Genomic DNA, 20,044 nt, shown 5'->3' with positions numbered 1-20,044 from the left:
AAATCAGGGGAGGGTGCAAGTCGAAGAAACACCCAGGAGCTGCCTGTAGATTGTGTACGTGAAATATTGCAGTGGAGCTGAGGGCTCGGAATGCATGTGAGAAGGTCAGCGAGATATGTGATGAGTCTGTGGAAAACAACTAACGCTCTGTTTTGGAGCTGGGCTGTGTTTGATGCATCAGGGATGCTCGGAGCTGACTCTGTGCTGCAGCCTGGAGCCACGCTCGGTCCCGGGAAGCTCGTGGAGATGAAGATCCAGGCCCCTCACACACAAACAGCTTCATTTTGGATCATCACGCTCAAGACAGTGCAGACTGGATTCACAGACATGTCTGGAGCCTGCTGGCAAAAGTCAGGGCTGGCACATCTCAAACTGCACAGCCCCAAACCACAGCAATCAAAACTCTCTTCCAAAAACACAGCACCAAACACCACGCCAAAGCAGCCGACAACCAGGAGAGAGGCCAGGACTCCCCATCCCCCTGCTCCTCCAGCCCAAATCCCAAATCAACCACTTGGCTCAAGAAAGAATGGGTGTAATTATTTATTTTGGGTCCCTTTGAAAATCCCATCACAAGTATCCTTCTGTTCATGGCTTCGTGCGGTCCCTCAGCCCGTGACAGCACCGTGTCGTCTCCCGCTGGGCAGCACTCTTGTTCCTCCAGCGAGCAGGTGGCTGTTGTCCCTTCAAGGCTGGCTTGCCGGAGCTGCCGGTCCCATCTCAGCAGCCATCCCTCCGCACGAGGTACCACCCGGAGCATCGCACAGAGACGAAGCGGAGCGAGGGGGCAGGAGGACAGTCCAGAGGGACCAGGGGGGTGGCTGGAGCTTTCAGCTGCCCCAGGAAGAGAGTCTCTGGCTTGTGTTTTCTGGCAACTTAGAACTGTGGGGTTTTTTTCTCTCAATCATAAAAAAAAAAGTATAAATAAAATAAAATGCTGCTGCTGCTATCTGCAAAGGGAAAGAGAAAAATCTATCAGCACCCTGAGAACCCAAGACTGAGCTGTACTGAAATCCTGTAAAACCAGCAAGAACACGGATATACCTTAGGGCTGAGAAGCCTGAACAATACATTGGATCAGGGTGTCAGCGGATGTGACAGCGGGGAGACCCACAGCGGGGCCTTCCCTTCACCTCTATGGCAGACACGTGGTCTTTCAAACCAACCCACCCCTGGAAACACCATGAAACAGCAACAACTCCAACCCAGATACGCCATTTCCATAGGTCTGAGTAAGATCTCAAGCACTTGGGGAGGGATTCCCAATCCCACAGGGCACTGCCCTCAGCCTGCTCCCGCTGGGAATTGCGGTTCATTTCCTAACACCTTCAAAAGGTGAAGAGTCAAGACAAGCCCGAGTGTGGTTGAGAATCCCAGCTACAGGGACTCAGAAGAACCAGACCGCAGCATGGTGTGCATCCATACAGGTTATGAAACAAAGCAAAGGCTCCACATCCTGCCCAGCCACATCGGGGCTGCTGAGTAATGAACTAACGTTATTGCCACCTCTCCAAACTCTCATTGTTTCCACACGAGCAGGAATTTGCTCACACAGAAGCACCGAGGTTACCTGGACTCCTACTCTTCCAAGTGGGTTGAAACCTTACGTTATCCACATCTCCACCTGCTGAAGAGTTTAGTTGCTCAGAGGCCACACCTCTTACTTACAGTTCAGTGTCTACAATGACATCTGGCTTCTCCAGTGTTTGCCGTCGCCTCTGGATGGCATCGACAATCTTCTTCCTGGGGCCCAACGGGATATTGATGCTCTTCAGGTCATTATCTGAACACAGCATGAGGGCCTCCAAGTCAATCTTTTCCTTCTTCAAGATGGAGATGAACTCAAACATGTGCAGCGAAGCCAGAAAAGTCTCCAAGGGGCTGGTGTCTGGTTCATCATCATCATCTAAGCCCAGCTCTACCTCGTCCCAGGGCAGCTCCTCCGCGTTCCTCTCCTGCAGGCTGTTGGCACTGCCAATGCTGTCGTTGAGACTTGGCGAGCGCTGCAGGCGGCTCCGCAGTTTGACACCTACCCCGTCCGTGTTGTCTTCACCCAGCGTGCCAGCGTCCTCCCGGCCGATCCCAAAAAGCCCACTGCTGACGTAGTTGCGCCGGAACACCATAGTGCCCAGCCCGGGGCGGTTGAACAAGGAGTCGTGGCCAGAGTCGGTGCTGACTTCTGAATGTGCCGAGTCCATGTGCAAGCCTGGGTCGCTTATGGCACGGGAGACAGTGTCTTCATCTGTGAGGAACATGTCTCTGATGTTACGCCGAGTCCACTCCTTGGGGCTGGCATATGTGCCCTGCTTCACAAACATGACGTCATTCCCCAGCTGGAGACCAGATAGGGACCGCACGCTTTTCCTCCCATCCTCGTAGATCTTGAACGTCCCATCCACCTGCTTCTTCTTCTCTAGCTTCTTCTGTATTTTCGTCTTTCCCTTGGCTGTGCCATGGATGGTGGCTTGTGAGTATGGCAGGGAAGTCACCATAGACATGTGTTGGAACTTCTTGCTTAAGGTGCTACTCGAATAGCTAGAGAAGCTCATGGTGTCTGAATTATCCGACATCTCCTTTCTGTACCGTTTCTCCATCCTTTCATGGTGTTTCTTCTGCAGCTTCACACAGTCCTTAATCCTCCGCTCCGCATCCCGAAAGGCCTTGTCCTTCAGTTTGCTCACCAGCTTGGGGTTGAGGCTGCTCTGCTTGGCAGCGATGGAGTCCAGGTAACGCACACACTCCATGTGTCCCTTCATGGCTGCCATGTCCAGCGGCGTGTGGTAGTCATTGTCCAGGCACCAGATGTTGGCCCCAAAAGAGATGAGGAAGGAAAGGCAGTTCAGGTGGCCATTGGCTGCTGCCAGGTGGAGCGGGGTGTTCCCCCAGATGTCACATTTGTCCGGATCGCCCCTAAACAGCAAGAAAAGCGGTTAGCATGCAGGTATGGCTAACATACTACTGAGACACTCCCAGTTGTGCATGGTGCAAATCAGCACCATGAACTGTTGCCTCCTCAAAATACGAAGCTACACACCTCTGGCCCCTACAGCTTAATTTTAAGAGGGTCTTCTGGAGGGGTGTGCCACTGACACAGAGCCAAGTGCCTGACATGCAAGCCTGCGGTAATTTCCATGACTTTAATTTAGCTCTGAGGAGAGTTTTTGGAGAGGGGTAAGCCAGATTCTGTATAGCCCAGGAGTGAGATATGGGGCTGATTCCAGCTCAGACCTTTAGCTTGTTATAAAATTTCAAATCTAAAACATCCAAAGAAAATTCTAGTTAGATTCTATCTTCAAATCTTGCCTCCATCCAGATTCTCTGGAGAGACATCCCAAAACATCTCTCTATACACCACATCCCGTGTGGGACACCATGGGGTCCCACCATGAGGGTACCTACCAAGTGACCATCCTCAGCACTGGTTCTGAAACCCACCACCTGCCGAAACCTCCACACCGTTCTGAAACCTTCCCACCCTTACTGGTGCCTGGGGAAATTCAGGGCACAAGAGGGCACATTGTCAGTAGAGAATAAGAGCAAAGTGGCTAGCATTGGCCTCGGGATTGGGGTTTTGTGGGGGTTTTTTGCTGTACCGCACTTGGTTTCGATTGCACGGCTTGAAGCGCGTTGGTATTAGCACATCCTGAGACTCCAGTTTCAGAGAAAGTGGAGATTAGGTTTCTGCGCTCCTCAAGAGCCGGACACTCGGCTAATGCCACCAGCATCTCTTCCCACACTGTGCCGGACCCTGTCCCAGCAAGCTGCTGATGGGACACAAACACGTCCCCACATCTCCTGCTTCCCGTGACAGGAGGGACACAAACCTGGCACTGAAGGGGAAGCTTATCTTGATATTCCTCTGTATTTGTGGTCGGCTGAAACAAGAGATAGTTCACACCCCAGCTGGCAGCAGCCTTTGCCCGAGCGCCGGCGCTAATGATATGCAGCCAGCAGCAATATCTGTCAGCAATGCCTCTCTCTGCATACACATAAGTCAAAGCCTTTTATTAAGGCTGGGCAGCTCCACCACCCTCCAGAGCAGCTCCCCGCAGGCAGCAGGGTTCTGGCTCAGCAAAGCTCCTGCCCTTTTCCACATCACCCTTTCAACGAGCGCCAGAGGAACCCAGCACCATCCCCTGCCATGGGGACCCCAGCTCCAAGCCCGGGTGTCCAGGGATGTGTTGGGAAGAGGGCTCAGCCAACACAAGCATTGGGTTGATTCCTCTAGGCCTACAAGAGAACGAGCCTTGGTGATACCAGGAGTCTGGAGAGCAAGTGCACACTGGAGACCTTCAGTTCTTTACTCCTCACTGCTCTAGGGCCTGTGCTGACAAGAGCTGGGAGCAGCGGAACCCAGAACTGTCTCCCAAACCCCACGTGCGCTGTGCTCGCCTCACTTGAAAGAGTCTGAAAACTTCTTCAGAGAAAGACCTTGGAGATCACAGGAATTGAGGGACTTCTTTCCCCTGCCAGCATCCCATCTTCATCGCTCCTGCCCATGCACGAGACCCAGTTACAGCCCCAACCAGCACATTCACCCTCCCATATGGAGGGCCACCTGCACGCTGTGACAACTAGTTTGCAATCCTCAGGCTTTGCTGATATCTCAGCTATGTAATACCGAAGGGAAATTATTCTGCAACAGGCAGAAGTGGTAAAGACAGTGTCCAGAGCCTGAGCATCCTGGTTGTATTCCCTGAGATCTGCTATGAGCTGAGCTCAGCTTTCCCCATGTGGGAGCACCAGCAGCTGCCCTCCACCACACACTTATTTTCACAAAACTTATAGGAACTTGGTAACTACAACTTTCAGCCTGCTGGCAAAATCACCAAGAGTGAGTCAAGACACTCAAACTGTGTAAGACCCACAACCCCTGCAGGACTTGTGTATCCAGAGCTCTTGACATCTCCCATAGGAGCGGAGAAAGGGTTCAGAGATGGGTGCTGGGAGGAGAAGGGCAGGAGATGACAGGGCTGAGGAGCCGTGAAGCCAGCAGAAGGACACGGGGAGCACCCAGTTCTTCGGCAATGCTACATTTCCAGGAGTGGTAACTCCCCAGCCCTCGCCTCTACCCTCGTAGTGACATGTCCAGGCAGGGAAATTCATGGGGAGGATAAATATTTGATGAATTGCAAGAGAGGAGTAAATTATTGATGGAGTTGGATTAAAGAGCCAGCGAAACTGGAACCGCTGGGGCTGGCGGTGGGACTCCAGCGCGTGAAGTTTTGTTGGTTTGTTTACATGTGGTCTGAATGGACACATATGTGCCCGACCTGTGCAGATGAGCCCAGGGACCATGAGGGTCCCCCCATGCACCTGGGCTCACAATGTGGACAGTGACTTAGCAGTCGACTTGCTAGAAAGAATCTCGCTCCCCAAGCCAAGTGTACGGATGCTCGATCCATAAAGTCCATCCCAGAGCCCATTCTCATCTCTGTCTGGTTCAGGTCGTGAAGGGCAAAGCCATGGAGGTCTTGAGAATGTTCTTGAGAAGACCTTGAGAAGGTCTACTTTCCTCAGAGAGTGAGGGGAAAGACCATCAAAACCAGCTTTCCCTGGACATTTCCACCGTCTAAAAACAGGAGTATTAGGGCAAAATTAAACCTCTAAGTCTCTTTGCCCTATAAATGTCTGCCACAGGCGCTGAAAATGCACCAGAAGAAAAGAAGAAGGGCAAGTTGCAAAGCAGAGGTGTTTGATCCAGCACAGATAATAAACATGAGGCCCTGCCTCTGGCCAGTCTGTCCCAGCAAAACTTCACCTGCAGGGCGCTGCACACCAGGACATGCTGACTGCAGGGTCCACTAAGTGGGAACGTATTTTAATAACAGGTGTGAAGTGCAGCACTTCTCACCTTCAAAGCGTTTTGAAGTGCTGAGTCAACTCCTGTAATAATTATTATTAAAAACGCTGCTAATTGAGCCCCTTAGGTGGACATGTGCATCTCCTGAGTCATTGCATTTGCGCCATGGTGTGCACACTCACTCCCTTCCTGCCGGTTTTTCCCCCTCCACTTCTCCCATGGGATCCCAATTAGCCCGGGAATCCGGCAGCACTTACGTATGTCCTTTCCCGGCTGCACGTGGGAAGTTCCTCTGATGGCAACAGGCTGGCTCAGCCCCGGCTCATGGGTGTGCGGGAAGGATCAGGCCCTCGAACCAGGAGCCAGCTGGGTGCAGAGTATCTCTGGCTCCCATAAAATGGTTTTGGATACAGAAAGAAGGGAAACATAATGTATGGCTTGAGGAAGAAACCCCCCAGCTTCAGCAGAGCCAGTCAGGGCAACGTCCCTGCTCATTGCAGGGGGGTTGGACTAGATGACCTTTGAAGGTCCTTTCCAACCCAAACTATTCTATGATGATGACTCAAGCAAAGCCTAGAAATAAGCAGAAAAGATGAGGTTTTTGGAGTCAGAGCGTAGCCATGGATCCTGCCTCCCAAGTTTGTCCAGGTGGTGGTAGGTCAAGGACTCGGCTTTTCTCCAACAAGTTCAGGTCCCCCAAAATCCAGCCCAGGTGCTGTCAGTGAGGTTCATCTTAGGTCTCTCTGCCTCTTGTACCAGCAGAAAGCTGGGACACCAGTTATCGTTACTGGTGACCATTACTGCGGCTCTGCGCTCCACCATGCCCAGACCTCACGTTGACTCCGGGCAGCTCAGTGTGCTGAAGCTGTGACGCCAGCTTCACCCTGCTCCTTCCCCTTCCCAGCAGGTCACCACCCAGGAGAAGGTCCTCCCCACTCCTGGCACCCACGTGGCCACCAGCCCACGGTGTGCAGAGGACGCACATCACCTTCACGTGCTTCGCTGTGACCTTAGTGCAGCCCTGCCATGGCCAGGGCGACGCGGCTCCCTCGAGCAGCCTGGCTGATGTCAGGAGCCACCTCATCCCCTCCAGCCCACTGCTGAGCCACTCGCACCCCACTGCCATCAACATCCAAAGCATCCGTGAGCCCCATTTTTGTAAGAAGGGAAACTGAGGCACACCTCTGCAAAAAAACACCGTGTGACAAAGCTGACCGTGGACCTGCCTAGCAGAAGGACACATCCTCACCCCTCCTGGGGTCCATTCCAAGGCAAGACAGTCCTGGCTGTTCCCAGCCGAGGCCCCCAGACCCACGGTTGACTGGAGCTGGACTGACGCTTGCCACAGTTCATAAAAAACCACGCTGAAGAATTACTGCCTCTGAAAAGCTGCAGTGCTAAATGCCAGTTAGCCTGCCTTTTCCCAGCCATCACGTTAATTGAGTTTGCTCCCCCCGCTGGAGCCCAGCCAGGAGGAAGAAAAAGGCTTTTTGTGTTGCAAAGACGATGGATGAGCCACCACTCGTCCCTCCATCCCAAACCCTCTCTCCATCTCCATGCAAAGGTGGCACGGAGCCACAGACATATGGACAGAGCCATAAACCTGCTTCATTACCCCTTCGGTGTGGGGTGAGACAACAAACTTTCCTTAAGGATCTACCAATGGATTTATTATACTTTCTTTTCCTCGCTACGTTTCAGCCCTACACCACCATCTGCTGAACATGCTGGCATGTGAACGAGGCTCCCTCAGCAACAACAGAGCCCAGATAACCCTAAACATCCACCAGCCCGGCCTGCAGAAGGGCACGACAATCAGAGCTGTGATTTTTGCCCCCAGCAGCCCCCTCTCACAGCCCTGCTGTCTCAGGGTCCCTCTAGCATCACTGGGACATTTATTTCCCAGCACTCAACCTCCCGGCTTGTCCGGGCACAGGTACCACTGCTCAGCACTGGCAAGAAGGATTTGGTGTTTCTTGCTCCCCCATCACCCCTGTGCCTCAGCACCCCCCTGCAGCCCCATCAGACTCCAAATCTTCCTCCCACCCCATCCTTGCAGCCTTCGCATCCCTCAGGGAACAGGGCTCTCTGTGCCAAAGGAGGAAATTTTTTGACAGCAGAGACCAGAGAGAAATGCCCTGATATTTGGGGACACTCAGGAGTCCTCTCCCCTTGCCTCCCAATTGTTATAGTGCAGGTGCAGTAACGCATCCAACACAGAATTAAGTCTCATATCTGACCAATACCGCTGCACATCATCCTAAGCACTCACAGAAAATGACAGTCTGCCCACAGGCTCTCCTGCAGGATGTCCCCTCTCTGCCACCTGTGTCCCCAGGCTGGAGCATTCCTGCCTCTCGCAGACCCAACGCCATCCCAGGGAGCAGAGGTGTGTTTGCCCCTGTTCCAAGTGGAGCTGTGAGGCAAAGGGGCTTCACTCATCTCTATATGGTCCTGAGCAACGATCTGACACACAGAGATGAATGCAGGGATGTAAACGCATCCTCCAGCCCCGCAGACACACGCTTCGCTCCACCATCCATCATGTAAAGGGCACTAGGCTTTTAACCAGGCTATTTTTCCCCAGCAGGAATAAATGTATACCAGGCTGTTCATTAAACAGCAGTCAAGCTGTGCTCGGACATGATTGAGCCCACAAGATCCTTTTAATCCAATGTGAATTTATAAAAGGGGCCACTCCGGAAAAGCAGCCCTTGGGCTTCGTGGTGTGGGCGTCCTGTGATGGAGGCGGGCAATATAGGGAGATATAATGATAGAAAGAGATATAGAGTCAGTCTGAAAGGCCCATGCCCTGGAAGAACACCCCTCCAGAAAGGCTTTGCCCTGTTCCTGCAGGGCAAGGGCCTTTCAGACTGAATTTGTGGCTGTTAAAGGGTCTTTGGAACCATTTCTAACTCATGCATCTTAAGGTGCACTGCTCAGAGTGGTTTCTTGCTCTCTTCCCTCCAGACTCTGAAATCATCTTTTCCTGAGCACACCACTATTGCATCAGGACTTAAAGTTACTCTGTCCACCGTGTTTCTGAGTCCAGGATCTGAATAGAAAAGGCTTTACACGGGAAGGGCAGCAATGTGTGTGGGAGCTCTGCCCACAAACCAGGGCCAGGGGAGCTGACTGAAGGTTTTGTACAAGCAAACCAGAGTATCCAAAAAAGCTGAGAGCCCAGGAACAGGCTCAGCAGAGGCAACTGACGGGCTGTGAGAGCTGCAAATGCAGCCCAGGGTAGATGCAGAACATCTCTTTTTGGGAGCTGGTGGTCCCACCGAGCCCTGACCCAACATGCAGCAGCAAAGCCCTTTCCAAGGAGGCATGATGTACATCCAGGCTGCCAACCCCAGCACTTTTCCTCAGTATTAGAAATAAATCAAAATCAGTGGCACCACCCCTATCTCAGCACAAGGCAGAGGCCACCCCACCTTAGATGAGGTGCTCAGGGAAGTAACCAGAGTGGGAAGGAAGAACCAGGATGTGCTCCCTTGGGAGGCTGGTAAGAACAGGAGCAGATTTGCCTTAGCACAGACCTTCTTGTGTGGTTCCCCCAACACCATGATGTAGATCACTCCAGCCTGACCAGCCCCTTCAATCCCGCTGTCCTCTCTCCACCACATCCCCACTTACAGAGCCAGAGACCCTCCAATTTGACATCCCAGGGTGAGGAACCAGGAGAGACACATCAGCATCGAGCAGCCCCCATGGGGAGACTGAGCTTAAAGAAATCTGTTCTTGGAGAACCTGCAGCTGAATTTCCTGGGCTCCAGGTGCACAACAGGCTGTCCAGGGGTCACACATTCAAATCTCGCTTTGGGTGAAACACGTAAGTGTCACCTGCTGCCAGCTGGCACTGCACACACCCCTGCATGAGCACTCCTTGGGACAGAAGGAGCAGTTATTCTCTCTTTTAAAGGGGCTATTTTTCATGGCAGTGATGTGATGTGGCAGCTTCTCAGCTCTGCCTGTCTTTCCAGGACCTGACTCAGAACTACAAAGCTCTTCCAGCGGGTCCCAGCCCCATGTGGGGGGCTGCATGCAGGATTTGGGGCAGAAGGGGTTGCAGGCTCAGAGGAGCTGGGAATACACAGAGGTGCGATCAGGAGCATTGAATCAGACTCAGAGCACCACAGGGAGAGAAAAACACCAGCAGGGAGGACGTGGCGGGTGGCATTCTGGACAGAAGCCATCATTTTGTGGGGCACCTGCACCCACACTGATGTGCAAGCAGAGAAGGGGGAAAGAGGGGTCCCAGTCTCTCCCCCCAGCCCAGCACCATGTGTTCCCCAACACTCACCCTCTGCTGACGATGAGGCGCAGGGCATCCAGGTTGCCGTGGTAGGCAGCCCATAGCGTGGGGGTCATGCCATCCTCATCCGGCGAGTTCAGGTCCTTCTTGGTGGCTTCCTTCAGGAGGTCCAGGTACCCATCCCGGGCTGCTCGGTGGTACTGGTCGTTCATGGTGCGGAACGGTCCCCGGGCAAGTGCATGGGTGCCCAGGGGGGCTCAGAGGACCGACATGGGGAAGGGGGAGCTGCCAGGAGGACCGCGCACGGCGCCGCCGTACCCGGACACCTGAGAAGCCCTGGCCGGGGAGGCAGGAGTTCCTGCGAGCCCAGCCAGGCTCTTCAGCGCTTCCCCTGGGTCCTAAGCATCCTCGCAACAAATGCTTTGCGCACCAGCTCCGCGGCACATTGAAAGCTCCAATTAAGCAGCATCGCTGCGTCGGGCTCAGCCAAGCGCTGCGGGCACAGGGTCACACAGCGACAGCTCGCTGGGTCTACGTGTCCCCTAAGGGGAGGCAAGAAGGCTGCACTTTCAAAGCAAGCCCAGGGGCATTCACAACTCAGCTTTTCCTAGTTAAATATATATAGGTATCTATGTATATATAGATATCTATCTCCCTAGTGTCACTAGGAAGACACCAGCAGACCCAGTTACCATTCCTGTCCCCCCACTACCCTGCTTCTGTCCCCAGGATTCTGCTTTCTAGGGAAACACACAACAAACTGTGCAACAGGCATCTGTGATAACCCAAAGTAAATCATAGAGGCTAGAAAAATTACCTTCCTCACCCCTTCTCCCTCTTTGGAGACCAAAAAAACCCCAAACTAAACACATTCCTGTCTGTGGCGCAGTACTTCTACTACAATATAAGAAATGATGCGGTTTGAGGCAGTTACAGGTAACATACTGCTGGATCCATCTTCACATGCTTTGCCGTGCAAGAATCAGGAGGGAAGAATCAAAGGGAGTTGGCGAGGGGATCTAGATGATACTCATATGGTTTAAGTCTAAATAGTTCTGCGAAGAGCAGGGAGTTGGACTTGATGATCCTTATGAGTCCCTTCTGACTTGAGATATTCTGTTCTATGATGTGCATGAAGAACAGTGTCTGACCTCCAGTGTTTTTCCTGCTGACACAGAATTTCTGGCTGTGTGAGCCCTTGGGGAGCTGGATGGCCCCAGGCGACGCCTCCAGCGCGGGATTCCTGGGCCCTGGGCACCCTCTGCCGTCGGGAGGGATGGAGCCGAGCCTGGACATGAGCCAAAGCTCACGCTGTCGCTTATTTTTGTAAGCAAAAAAAACGTCCCAAGGCAGCGGGGTGGCCCCAGCGCTCTCCCAGGTGCACCCATGCAAGCTGCGGTGATTAACCCCTGGGTGACCGACACTGAGTCACCATCCCAGCTGCCTGGGGACATTAAGTGCCCCAGAGGGAGGGTCTGGTCCCTCTGCTCCTCCCCCAGTTTGCTGACATCGGCAGATTCATACTCACCTGCTCAGGCCCCCTGGGCAAATCTTGACAGGATGTATAATACTAAACATCGAGGTATTTGACGCTGGGATCCTTCAAGGTGAAAAGCAGCATCATAACATCTGCAATACATTACCGAGGTTATTTGATGATTCTTGTTTTATTACTAATTAAGCTTGTTATGCTGTATGGTGGCTCCCGGCAGCATTGCCCAAGGCAGTAAATGCTTTTTCCTCTCTTGCTGGCTGTTAAGGACAAAAGAGGGAGGATAAACCCGTGCATTTAGCCCAGGGCGATCCTGAACCTCTGGCCTCTGCAAAACACCACAATTACCAGCTCAGAGGGGTCTGGGCCTCCCCTGGGAAAGGCGACAGACTGAGCAGAGATCAACCCCTGAGCCCAAAGAGGATCCCCACGGCTCAGCAGAGCCAGCACTGCTGGTGGCAGCCAGCTGGTGGCAGCAGGGGACAGGCACACGAAGGTCTCCCTGGGCTGCAGAGTCCATCCTGAGCTCTGCATCATCATTCCACATACTTCAGGTTGATGCTGTTCCTGTGGGACAATGCTGTTAGAAGGAGCACAGGTGTGAGCAGGCAGGAATGGGACGGAGAAACACGCAGCAAACTGCCCCAGCGCTGTGCTTGCCCTGGAGAAGGCAAGTGGCAGGGACATCTCCAAAAGAGGCATCCTTGAGAAGGAGTAAAACTTGTCCCCATCCACCCAGAACTGCCCTGGAACTCCCTATCTCCCCCCACCGAAGTATAACAGCTGGGGTAAAATGGATCATGAGCAAAAGCTCTTCCCTTGCCTTGGCAAATGCTTAAATCCCACCACGCTTTGTAACATGGCTTCCTTCTCTTTGGAAGGAGAGAAGTTAAGCTCCTGTGGGCTAGAGAAAGGTGATCCCACCCTGAAAAGTTAAAGGCAGTGCATCAGCAAAGGGGAACACGGATTCCAGGCCCCAAATCCTGCCCTGCCCTAGTGCTAAACCTCCCTCATTGTTGCCACCATTGCTGGGAAAATATTGAGCTGCCCAGGGCACTGAATAGATACAAGTGCAAATTTCTTCCTTTTCCTCGAAAACATTCCAGCTTGCTGGTACAGGGTGAGGCACAATATTTATTGTGTTCAGTTAAGCAGAAAGCCAAGCCTAAAATCATCAGCAAAGATAAGTTCATCACCTAAACCATTTTCTTTCAAGGGAAAAGATCTCATGTGTGTAGGGAGATGGGTTTGATGGGGTGACTTTGCTCTGTGGTGACCGTGACCCTATGACCGAGTGGTTTGTGCCATGCTTAGCAGTGTTGTCAATGCATGCCCTCCCCGGGTAAATAACCCTTATCTCCTCATCTCTCTCCTGCTTCCCCAAAATCAGCTATTGCACAAAATGGATCACACGAGTTTCTCTGAGAAGTCCGTGAAGCGCTGCTGTCAGCTCCAGGCATGGTGTAAATCACAGAGGCATCCCAACGGGTATAAATTCTCCGGCTGATAAGCTGCAGCAACAGAGAAATTTCTCCGACAGCCTGGCAAGAGCAGATTTGGATCCCAGGCAGCAAACAGGTTGGTGGAATAGCTTTGTTTGAGCAGTTACTTTACTTTGTTTCAAGCTTTTCATTGAGAATCAATGCAATCCCAAGCTTGGCACAGGTCAGGGGCTTTAGAAGGAATGACAGTGGAAACAGCGCACATCCTTCTTGCCAAGACTCGTGTAAGTCATGATGTGATGATGTTCCGGAGTCTCCCAGGGCCTTCTTACCTTTCAGTGGCCTGTTCATTAGCCAGGACGCATGACGTTTTCTCAGAATGTTTAGTGGCTGACATTTAGAAATCAAACCACACTGGCCGTTTGCCCCAGGATATTTGATCCTGTGAGTGTTTTGCTGGTGCTTTTCCCATATCTTTCATCAATAAACACCTAAACGTTGTCTGGCAAATTAGGCACGCTTTGTTAAACTGACGTGCGATCTCCCCAAGCAAAAGCATCTTAAGCAAGAGCACAGCCTTCAGGGAACCAGGAAGAGAAGGGTTGAGAGTGAGCTCTTTCCTCTTTCTGCGCTGCTTGTCTCAGCCTTCCCCATTCCTCTGATCAGTCCTCTCCTCCCCATCACATATCCTGCTTTGGTCCAGCCCTGGACTCTTCCAAATGAAGCGCTGCCCTCTCGTTCATGAGGCTCTTCTCCCAACAGCATCAACCCTCAGCTAAGGTGTTAGCTGAACCATGACCGACGAGCCTGTGCGGAAGGACAGCGAGGTCAGACGCCTCAGCTCCAGCATGGGCTGCGGACACAAGGATGACAAAGCCAGCCTGGCCTCCAGTCAGATCGCGTCTTTCAGCCCCCAGCCTCATCGCCCCCCCTCCGCTCCTGCCTCCAAGGAGGTGTGGAAGAAAGGTGGCCGCATGTTCTCCATCCTGCTGGCCGTGCATTTAGCCCTGCTGGCCTGCACGCTGGTGAGCAGCGGGGCTTTTGAGAAGATCGCCGTGCACGATTATGATGTCTTCTTCCTGCTGACCGTCCTGATGCTGATAGTCATCGCGTGGATCATCTTCTACCTCGCCAGCACCTCCCACTGCCCAGACGCCATCCCCTGCAGAGACTCCCACGCTGGGCCTGTCTGGCTGAGAGGTAGGAGATCGTGGGGGATAGGGCTGGAGGCAGGATGTGGGGTACACAGTTCACATGGGCACCAGTTATTGCAAGAAGGGAAACAGCAACCACCTGGGGCAGAGTCTTCTCCTGTGCTGGGCACAGCACCATGCCCTGCTTGAGAAGGTTTGATTGAAAATCCCTTCCTGACAAAATTATTCATAGGATAGTTTTGGGTTGGAAGGGACCTGCAAAGCTCATCCAGTCCCACCAGTCCCACCCCTGCCATGAGCAGGGACCAGAGCCCCATCCAGCCTGGCCTGGGATGTCTTTAGGGATGGGGCATCCACCACCCCTCTGGGCAAAATGGGCCAGTATCTTACCACCCTCAGTGTAAAAAATTTCTTCCTCATGTCTAGTCTATTGTATGATTCTGTTGGTACCGAGATAACTTGGAAATTTGGGAGAGGAAAAATGGAGGTAGAAGCAAAGCCTCTCCACAGCAATAGTTCCTCTTCTTCCCCTCACCCATCTGCACTATGTGCACACACCTGTCCAACCACAGGTATTTTGGTTCCTCAACAGGAGGCCTGATCCTGTTTGCCATTTTCAGCCTTGTCATGGACGTGTTCAAAATAGGATATTACTCGAGCTTCTACAGCTGCCTGTCAGCAATCAAAATAATCTACCCCATTGTGCAAGCAATATTCGTGGTCGTCCAGGTGAGATGGTTGTGCTCTGTTTTGGGGAGGGGTAGAGAGACAGAGCCAGCAGGTGAAGGAGCTCTGATCTCATGGACGCAGTTCAACTCAGCAACAGGGTTAACTTGCCCCCACCCGGCCCCACAAATATCTTCTCCCTGCAACCACAACTTCCAGCTGTAGCAACTCACTTTAAGGCATCGATTTAAACTTGTTCCCATCCTGTGACATTTTGGCCTATGCTAGGATGGCTTGTTACAAATTCTAAGCAGCTTCCACCCAGCCAGGTCTCCTTTCCCATGAAGAACAGAAAGGGAGAAGGACAGTCAAGGCAGGGACTGACTTGCAGTTTGAAGTCCCTACACAGAGGATCACTTGCTCTGGGACAATACCGAAGAGGCTAAAAAGGGAGAACTTAGATGGGAACAGGGGCTGGGCACAGGCAGAGGAATTGCAGTGGGACAGGGCAGGAGGAGCAAAGAACCAACAGAACCACATCCAGCAAATGTCCAGGATTATGGGCTAGTAGGCTGGGCCCAGATAGACCCAAGTGAAAGATGCTCCAGCTTGCTCTCTGCTGAGCAGGGAGATCCCTACTTCAGAATTATGTGATTTGCTTTCTTGGAAATAACAATTTATCCTCTTGCCACTGCCAGACATACTTCCTGTGGATGTCTGCCAAGGACTGCGTCCATGTCCACCTGAACGTCACCAGGTGAGCGCTGCTGCTCTTCCAGTCTCACTGGTCCAGCGGACCTGGACCACTGCAAAACCGCTGCGTTCCCTCACACAGCTGGGGTGCAGGGGGATAACCACATCTCCCTTAGTGCTGGCCCAAACTGAACCTGCTGAGCCTCCAGCCAGCGTTAGATCCCAGCTCAAGCAGTTGAGGTTTATGATCTATGGATCTAGCAGGTTTGGGATTCAATTCAAGAATACAAGCATTACTCAAAGCCGATTAGTGTTAAACAAATAATTAGCATTAAATAAAATTATTCATAGCTGACTTTGACTTCCCTGGGGAAGACAATGATGCAGGGGACAAGCTTCAGGCTAAAATAACATCTTGTCCGCTTTTGCAAGGCTGGATCTATGGGAGACCAACCCAGACCTATTATTTTATTCACTATTGAGAAGCTCTTCCAAAACCACAACAAGAGGAATCAGGCCTTGCTAATTCTCATGAGCATGAACAAAACCCAGTAAGATAGTGAAGGCAGCAAAGCAAGGGTCAGGATTTCTAGGCTCAACCACCAGAGTCCTTGCACCGCTTCAGGCAGCTCCCACAGTCCCTGTGAGCACACGCACACCCCTAATATGGATCAGAGCAACACAGCCCAGAGCCATTGCTTTAATCTCACGAACCTTCTCCTTCTTCTGCAGGTGCGGCCTGATGCTGACACTGACTACAAACTTAGCAGTGTGGATGTCGGCTGTGACAGATGAGTCCGTTCACAAAGCGCATTCAAAGTTCAGGAAAAACGTGACAGAAGAACTTTTCAGATGGCTCCTGAAAGGTAATCTGCCCGCTTGTGAAGCCATCTGGTCCAGGGGGGGAGCCCGAGAGGTAGAAATTATTCTGCAAGTCAGGTTTTAACCCTTTTCAGAAGGGCTATCTAGAGCTGCAGGTTCCTTTAACAGAGCTGGTATGATAAAAGCTAGGTTTTAATGTTCATTTTGTAACCAGTATCACAGAGGAGTCAAAAAGGTGGAAGAGCCTGTACAAATGGGATGGGAATGAAGAAGAAAAGGAAAAAAGAGAGATTTAACTTGTCACTTCTTCAGAAAGAACACGAGCACCAGAAAGCTGAGGTTGAAGTGTCCTTGTTTTCAAAGTGGTCACATATTCTTCTGTCCTTGGTCTTGTTTTTCACTGACCTCAAGTACCCATTTCTTCAGGGCTGCTAAGAATTGCTGGCTCCTTGTTTTGATGTCACTGCATTCACATGTTTCTGTCTTGTTTCAGTGGGAATGAGAAGTAGCTCAGCCGACGAGTGCAACTGCAACAGCCAAATCTGCCAGGTCTTCTATAATGGCTACTTTTGGCTGTACCCCTTTAACATTGAGTACAGTCTTTTTGCCTCTGCCATGGTCTATGTCATGTGGAAGAACGTTGGACGCTTCATAGACCACCATTCGCACCACATTCAGCGCCTGAAGTTCAGGCTCTTCCAAAGGACCTTCTTTGTAGGCATCGTGTTGGGCCTCATCATTCTGGTGAGTGGTTTGGGAGTCCTTATTCTTTATGAGGTGCAGGTAAATTCCAGCACTGAATCCAGCAAGAAGAGCCAAGCACTCTCCATGTACTACATCTTCAACATCGTTTGCCTGGGCCTGATGTCTCTTGTCTGCATTGGTGGCTCTGTCATCTACCGCTTTGACAAGAGAGACATGGATCGGCACAAGAACCCAACCAGGACCTTGGACGTAGCCCTGCTGATGGGTTCAGCCTTGGGGCAATACGCCATTTCTTACTACTCCATTGTGGCCATTGTAGCCAGCACACCAAGGGACGCTGTCAGTGCGCTCAACCTCACCTATGCCCTCCTAATGATTGCCCAGCACACCTTTCAGAACATCTTCATTATTGAAGGCCTTCATCGGCAACCCCCGAAGGAAGACCACAGGCGCGATTCTCACCAGAAGGATCTCTATGGACTCACCTTTGCCAACATCAACGCAGTGTCCCTCCGCGTGCCCGACAGCGGCAGCACCTTGGCCTCCACCACTGCCTCTGGAGCTGAAGGCATCCATCCTTCTGACTTCATAAGGTCCCTCACTGCCCCCAAGATGAACTGGAGGAGGAAGTTCTTACGGGAGATCTCCATGTTCCTCCTGCTGAGCAATATCATAGTGAGTACATGCAAAGAGAAGAGTTTGCCAGGGTGGGGGAGAAGGAAGCAAGAAAAATTTGGCAGTGTTGGGTTAACAGTTGGACTTTATGATCTTAAAGGTCTTTTCCAACCTAAATGATTCTATGATAAGAAACATAGGTTACATCTGCACCTCCAAAGAAGCCAAGCACATTATGTCTCTAGAGACCCTCTAAATCCCCAGCTAGTCAGTCACATCATGTCCTCAAAGTGATTTGACACATAAGCTCACAAAGAAGAGCTGACAACCCCCCTGCAGATACACAAGCTGGTTGGGCTTCTGAGCTCAGAGTGCACAACTGAGCCTGGGGAGACCAGACTGCTGCCAGCTCAGCCCTACCCACGTGTCCTCCACCCAAAGAACCCAAACAGGCCAGGTTCACACTAACACACAACGTGATCGAGCTCTAGTGCTTCAGCACTTGCTCCAAGCCCGTTTCTGAGAATGAATCAGGGATGAGGGCACAACACCAGATCATACTTGATCTCAGTGTAAACACAAGCTCCTGGCAGAGGTCCCATGCTCAGAAGGTCGCTCTTTTCCCATCTCTCGGCAGCTGTGATTGCAGGTGCTGGCTGTACCCACACCTTTCTCACTGCAGTGTTACTCTTCCTTTTCCTCAAATAGCTCTGGATCATGCCAGCGTTTGGTGCCCGGCCCCAGTTTGACAACGACACGGAACTGAATTTCTACGGCGATTCCATGTGGCCGGCCATCGTGGACATCTGCCTGCCCTTTGGGATCTTCTACAGAATGCACGCAGTGGCCAGTTTGCTGGAGGTCTACATCATGTCCTAAAGAACTGTCCCAAAAGGAAGATGAGATCCTCCTCAACCCATCCACCTTCTTCCTACCCCAGGGCTGAGAGACTGTCCTGAGGGGTCCCTGGCACTGCCTGAATCACGTCCCCTTGCAGTGCTGGGGTATTTATGAACTGCCGGTGATGATCATCCAAACATAATCCAGATTTTATTTTTGCTACTTGTGTGTGGATGTGCATGTGTGTGTCTGAAGTTCCTAAAGCTTAAAAGAAAGAAGATAAAAAAAAGAAGAAAGTGTCCAGAGTAGGATCATGGTAATTACCCTTGATTCAGGCAGAGACTCACCTTCCTTCCCAAAAGCCTGTCACCCCGTGCCATGACGTCCTCTCCAGTGGGTGTTCAGCACGCTTGGATGGTCCGTGCCTATCTGTGTGCAGAGATATGGTGGGTGCGAGGGGCTAACGCAGGCGTGGAAGGCAATGAAAGGAAAACCACTTCATCTGGTATGGCCAGTTGGAAATCACTCCCCTGCAGAGATGTGAAAAACAAAACCAGTGACCACCGAAGGCTTTGGGAAACATTTTAGTCTTTCCTCTCTGTATTGCTCATGGCCACTCTGACCCTGGCCTGCACCAGACCCCGCTGTTTCCCTTGCTCGCCAGGGAGGTGTCACTGCAGCCTCCTCCTGCAGAGGAGCAGGTTGTCCCCATGGGGAGCTGTGCACATGGTCCTGGGCAGCCCTGGCACGGGATGCCTCCAAGCACACTTTTTTCCCACAGTTTTCCTGAATCAGTGCTAAAGAGCCATAAAGATTGTACGGGCAATACAGTCTGGGGAATGAAGAAGAGATTTATTTTAATCTTTTTTTAAGAATGATTTTTTTTAAAAAAAAAATGAAAATTTTTGTATGCAAAATTATTTATTGATTTCTCTAACACTGAACTGCTGAAGGGACTTTCTGAGCCCTGCGACACAGAAATCAACCCAATGCCACGGCCCATTTGATGTCCCACACCCTGAAGGGATGTTTGTGCTGCACCCCACAGCCGGGGTGGGCTCTGAGGCTGTGAGCACAGCCCCGGCACCCAGCACCCCCACACATGGGGGTCCCAAAACAGGCTCCTGGGTGCCTGAAGCTCTCCATGAACCACAGATTGGTTGAGAGGGCTTTCAGAGCAGGACTCCTGGGCTGCAGAAGGTAGAAATGGGCCCTTCTGCTGCATCCAGAGTCCAAGGGGAGCCTCAGAAATCCCATCCCATCCAGGGGGGTGTGCATGCCAAAATTGCACAGCTGAGCTTTGTCTGTACCCTGAGACAAGTAACTGTTCCAATAAAGGGTTTTTGTTGTTTCATCGGGTTTATCATTCCAATAAAAAACACTGTAGAGGTGGCAGAAGTCATCAAGCCTTTTCCTACAGGCATCCACCGAATTAAAAAATTTAAAAAAAAAAAAAAAAAAAAAAAAGAAAATCACAATACTCGAAACGGAGTGATGCGATTTTCCAGCCAATGGCCCAGACTGCCAGCCCAGAATCACAGGCTGGTTGGGGTT

At 51.7% G+C, this 20,044-nt stretch overlaps 2 protein-coding genes across 2 annotated transcripts; one reads left to right on the top strand and one right to left on the bottom strand.

Moving 5' to 3' along the window:
* Nucleotides 1-1,664: 1,664 nt before the first annotated feature.
* USH1G (USH1 protein network component sans) lies at nt 1,665-10,273 on the bottom strand (the record flags this gene model as incomplete). Its single annotated transcript, XM_082067279.1, has 2 exons — nt 1,665-2,910; nt 10,110-10,273. 2 exons carry the CDS (start codon nt 10,271-10,273, stop codon nt 1,665-1,667), a joined length of 1,410 nt encoding a protein of 469 aa, XP_081923405.1.
* A 3,516-nt stretch (nt 10,274-13,789) lies between these two features.
* Nucleotides 13,790-18,529, top strand: OTOP2 (otopetrin 2; the record flags this gene model as incomplete). The annotated part of the gene is made up of 6 exons (XM_082067165.1): nt 13,790-14,195; nt 14,742-14,878; nt 15,514-15,572; nt 16,241-16,374; nt 16,824-17,710; nt 18,359-18,529. The coding sequence occupies 6 exons, from the start codon at nt 13,790-13,792 to the stop codon at nt 18,527-18,529; spliced, it is 1,794 nt and encodes a 597-aa protein (XP_081923291.1).
* Nucleotides 18,530-20,044: the final 1,515 nt, after the last annotated feature.

This window comes from Streptopelia decaocto (assembly GCF_964273445.1).
Source record: "Streptopelia decaocto genome assembly, chromosome: 16".
NCBI lineage: Eukaryota > Metazoa > Chordata > Aves > Columbiformes > Columbidae > Streptopelia > Streptopelia decaocto.
This window is presented reverse-complemented; position numbering and strand designations above follow the sequence as displayed.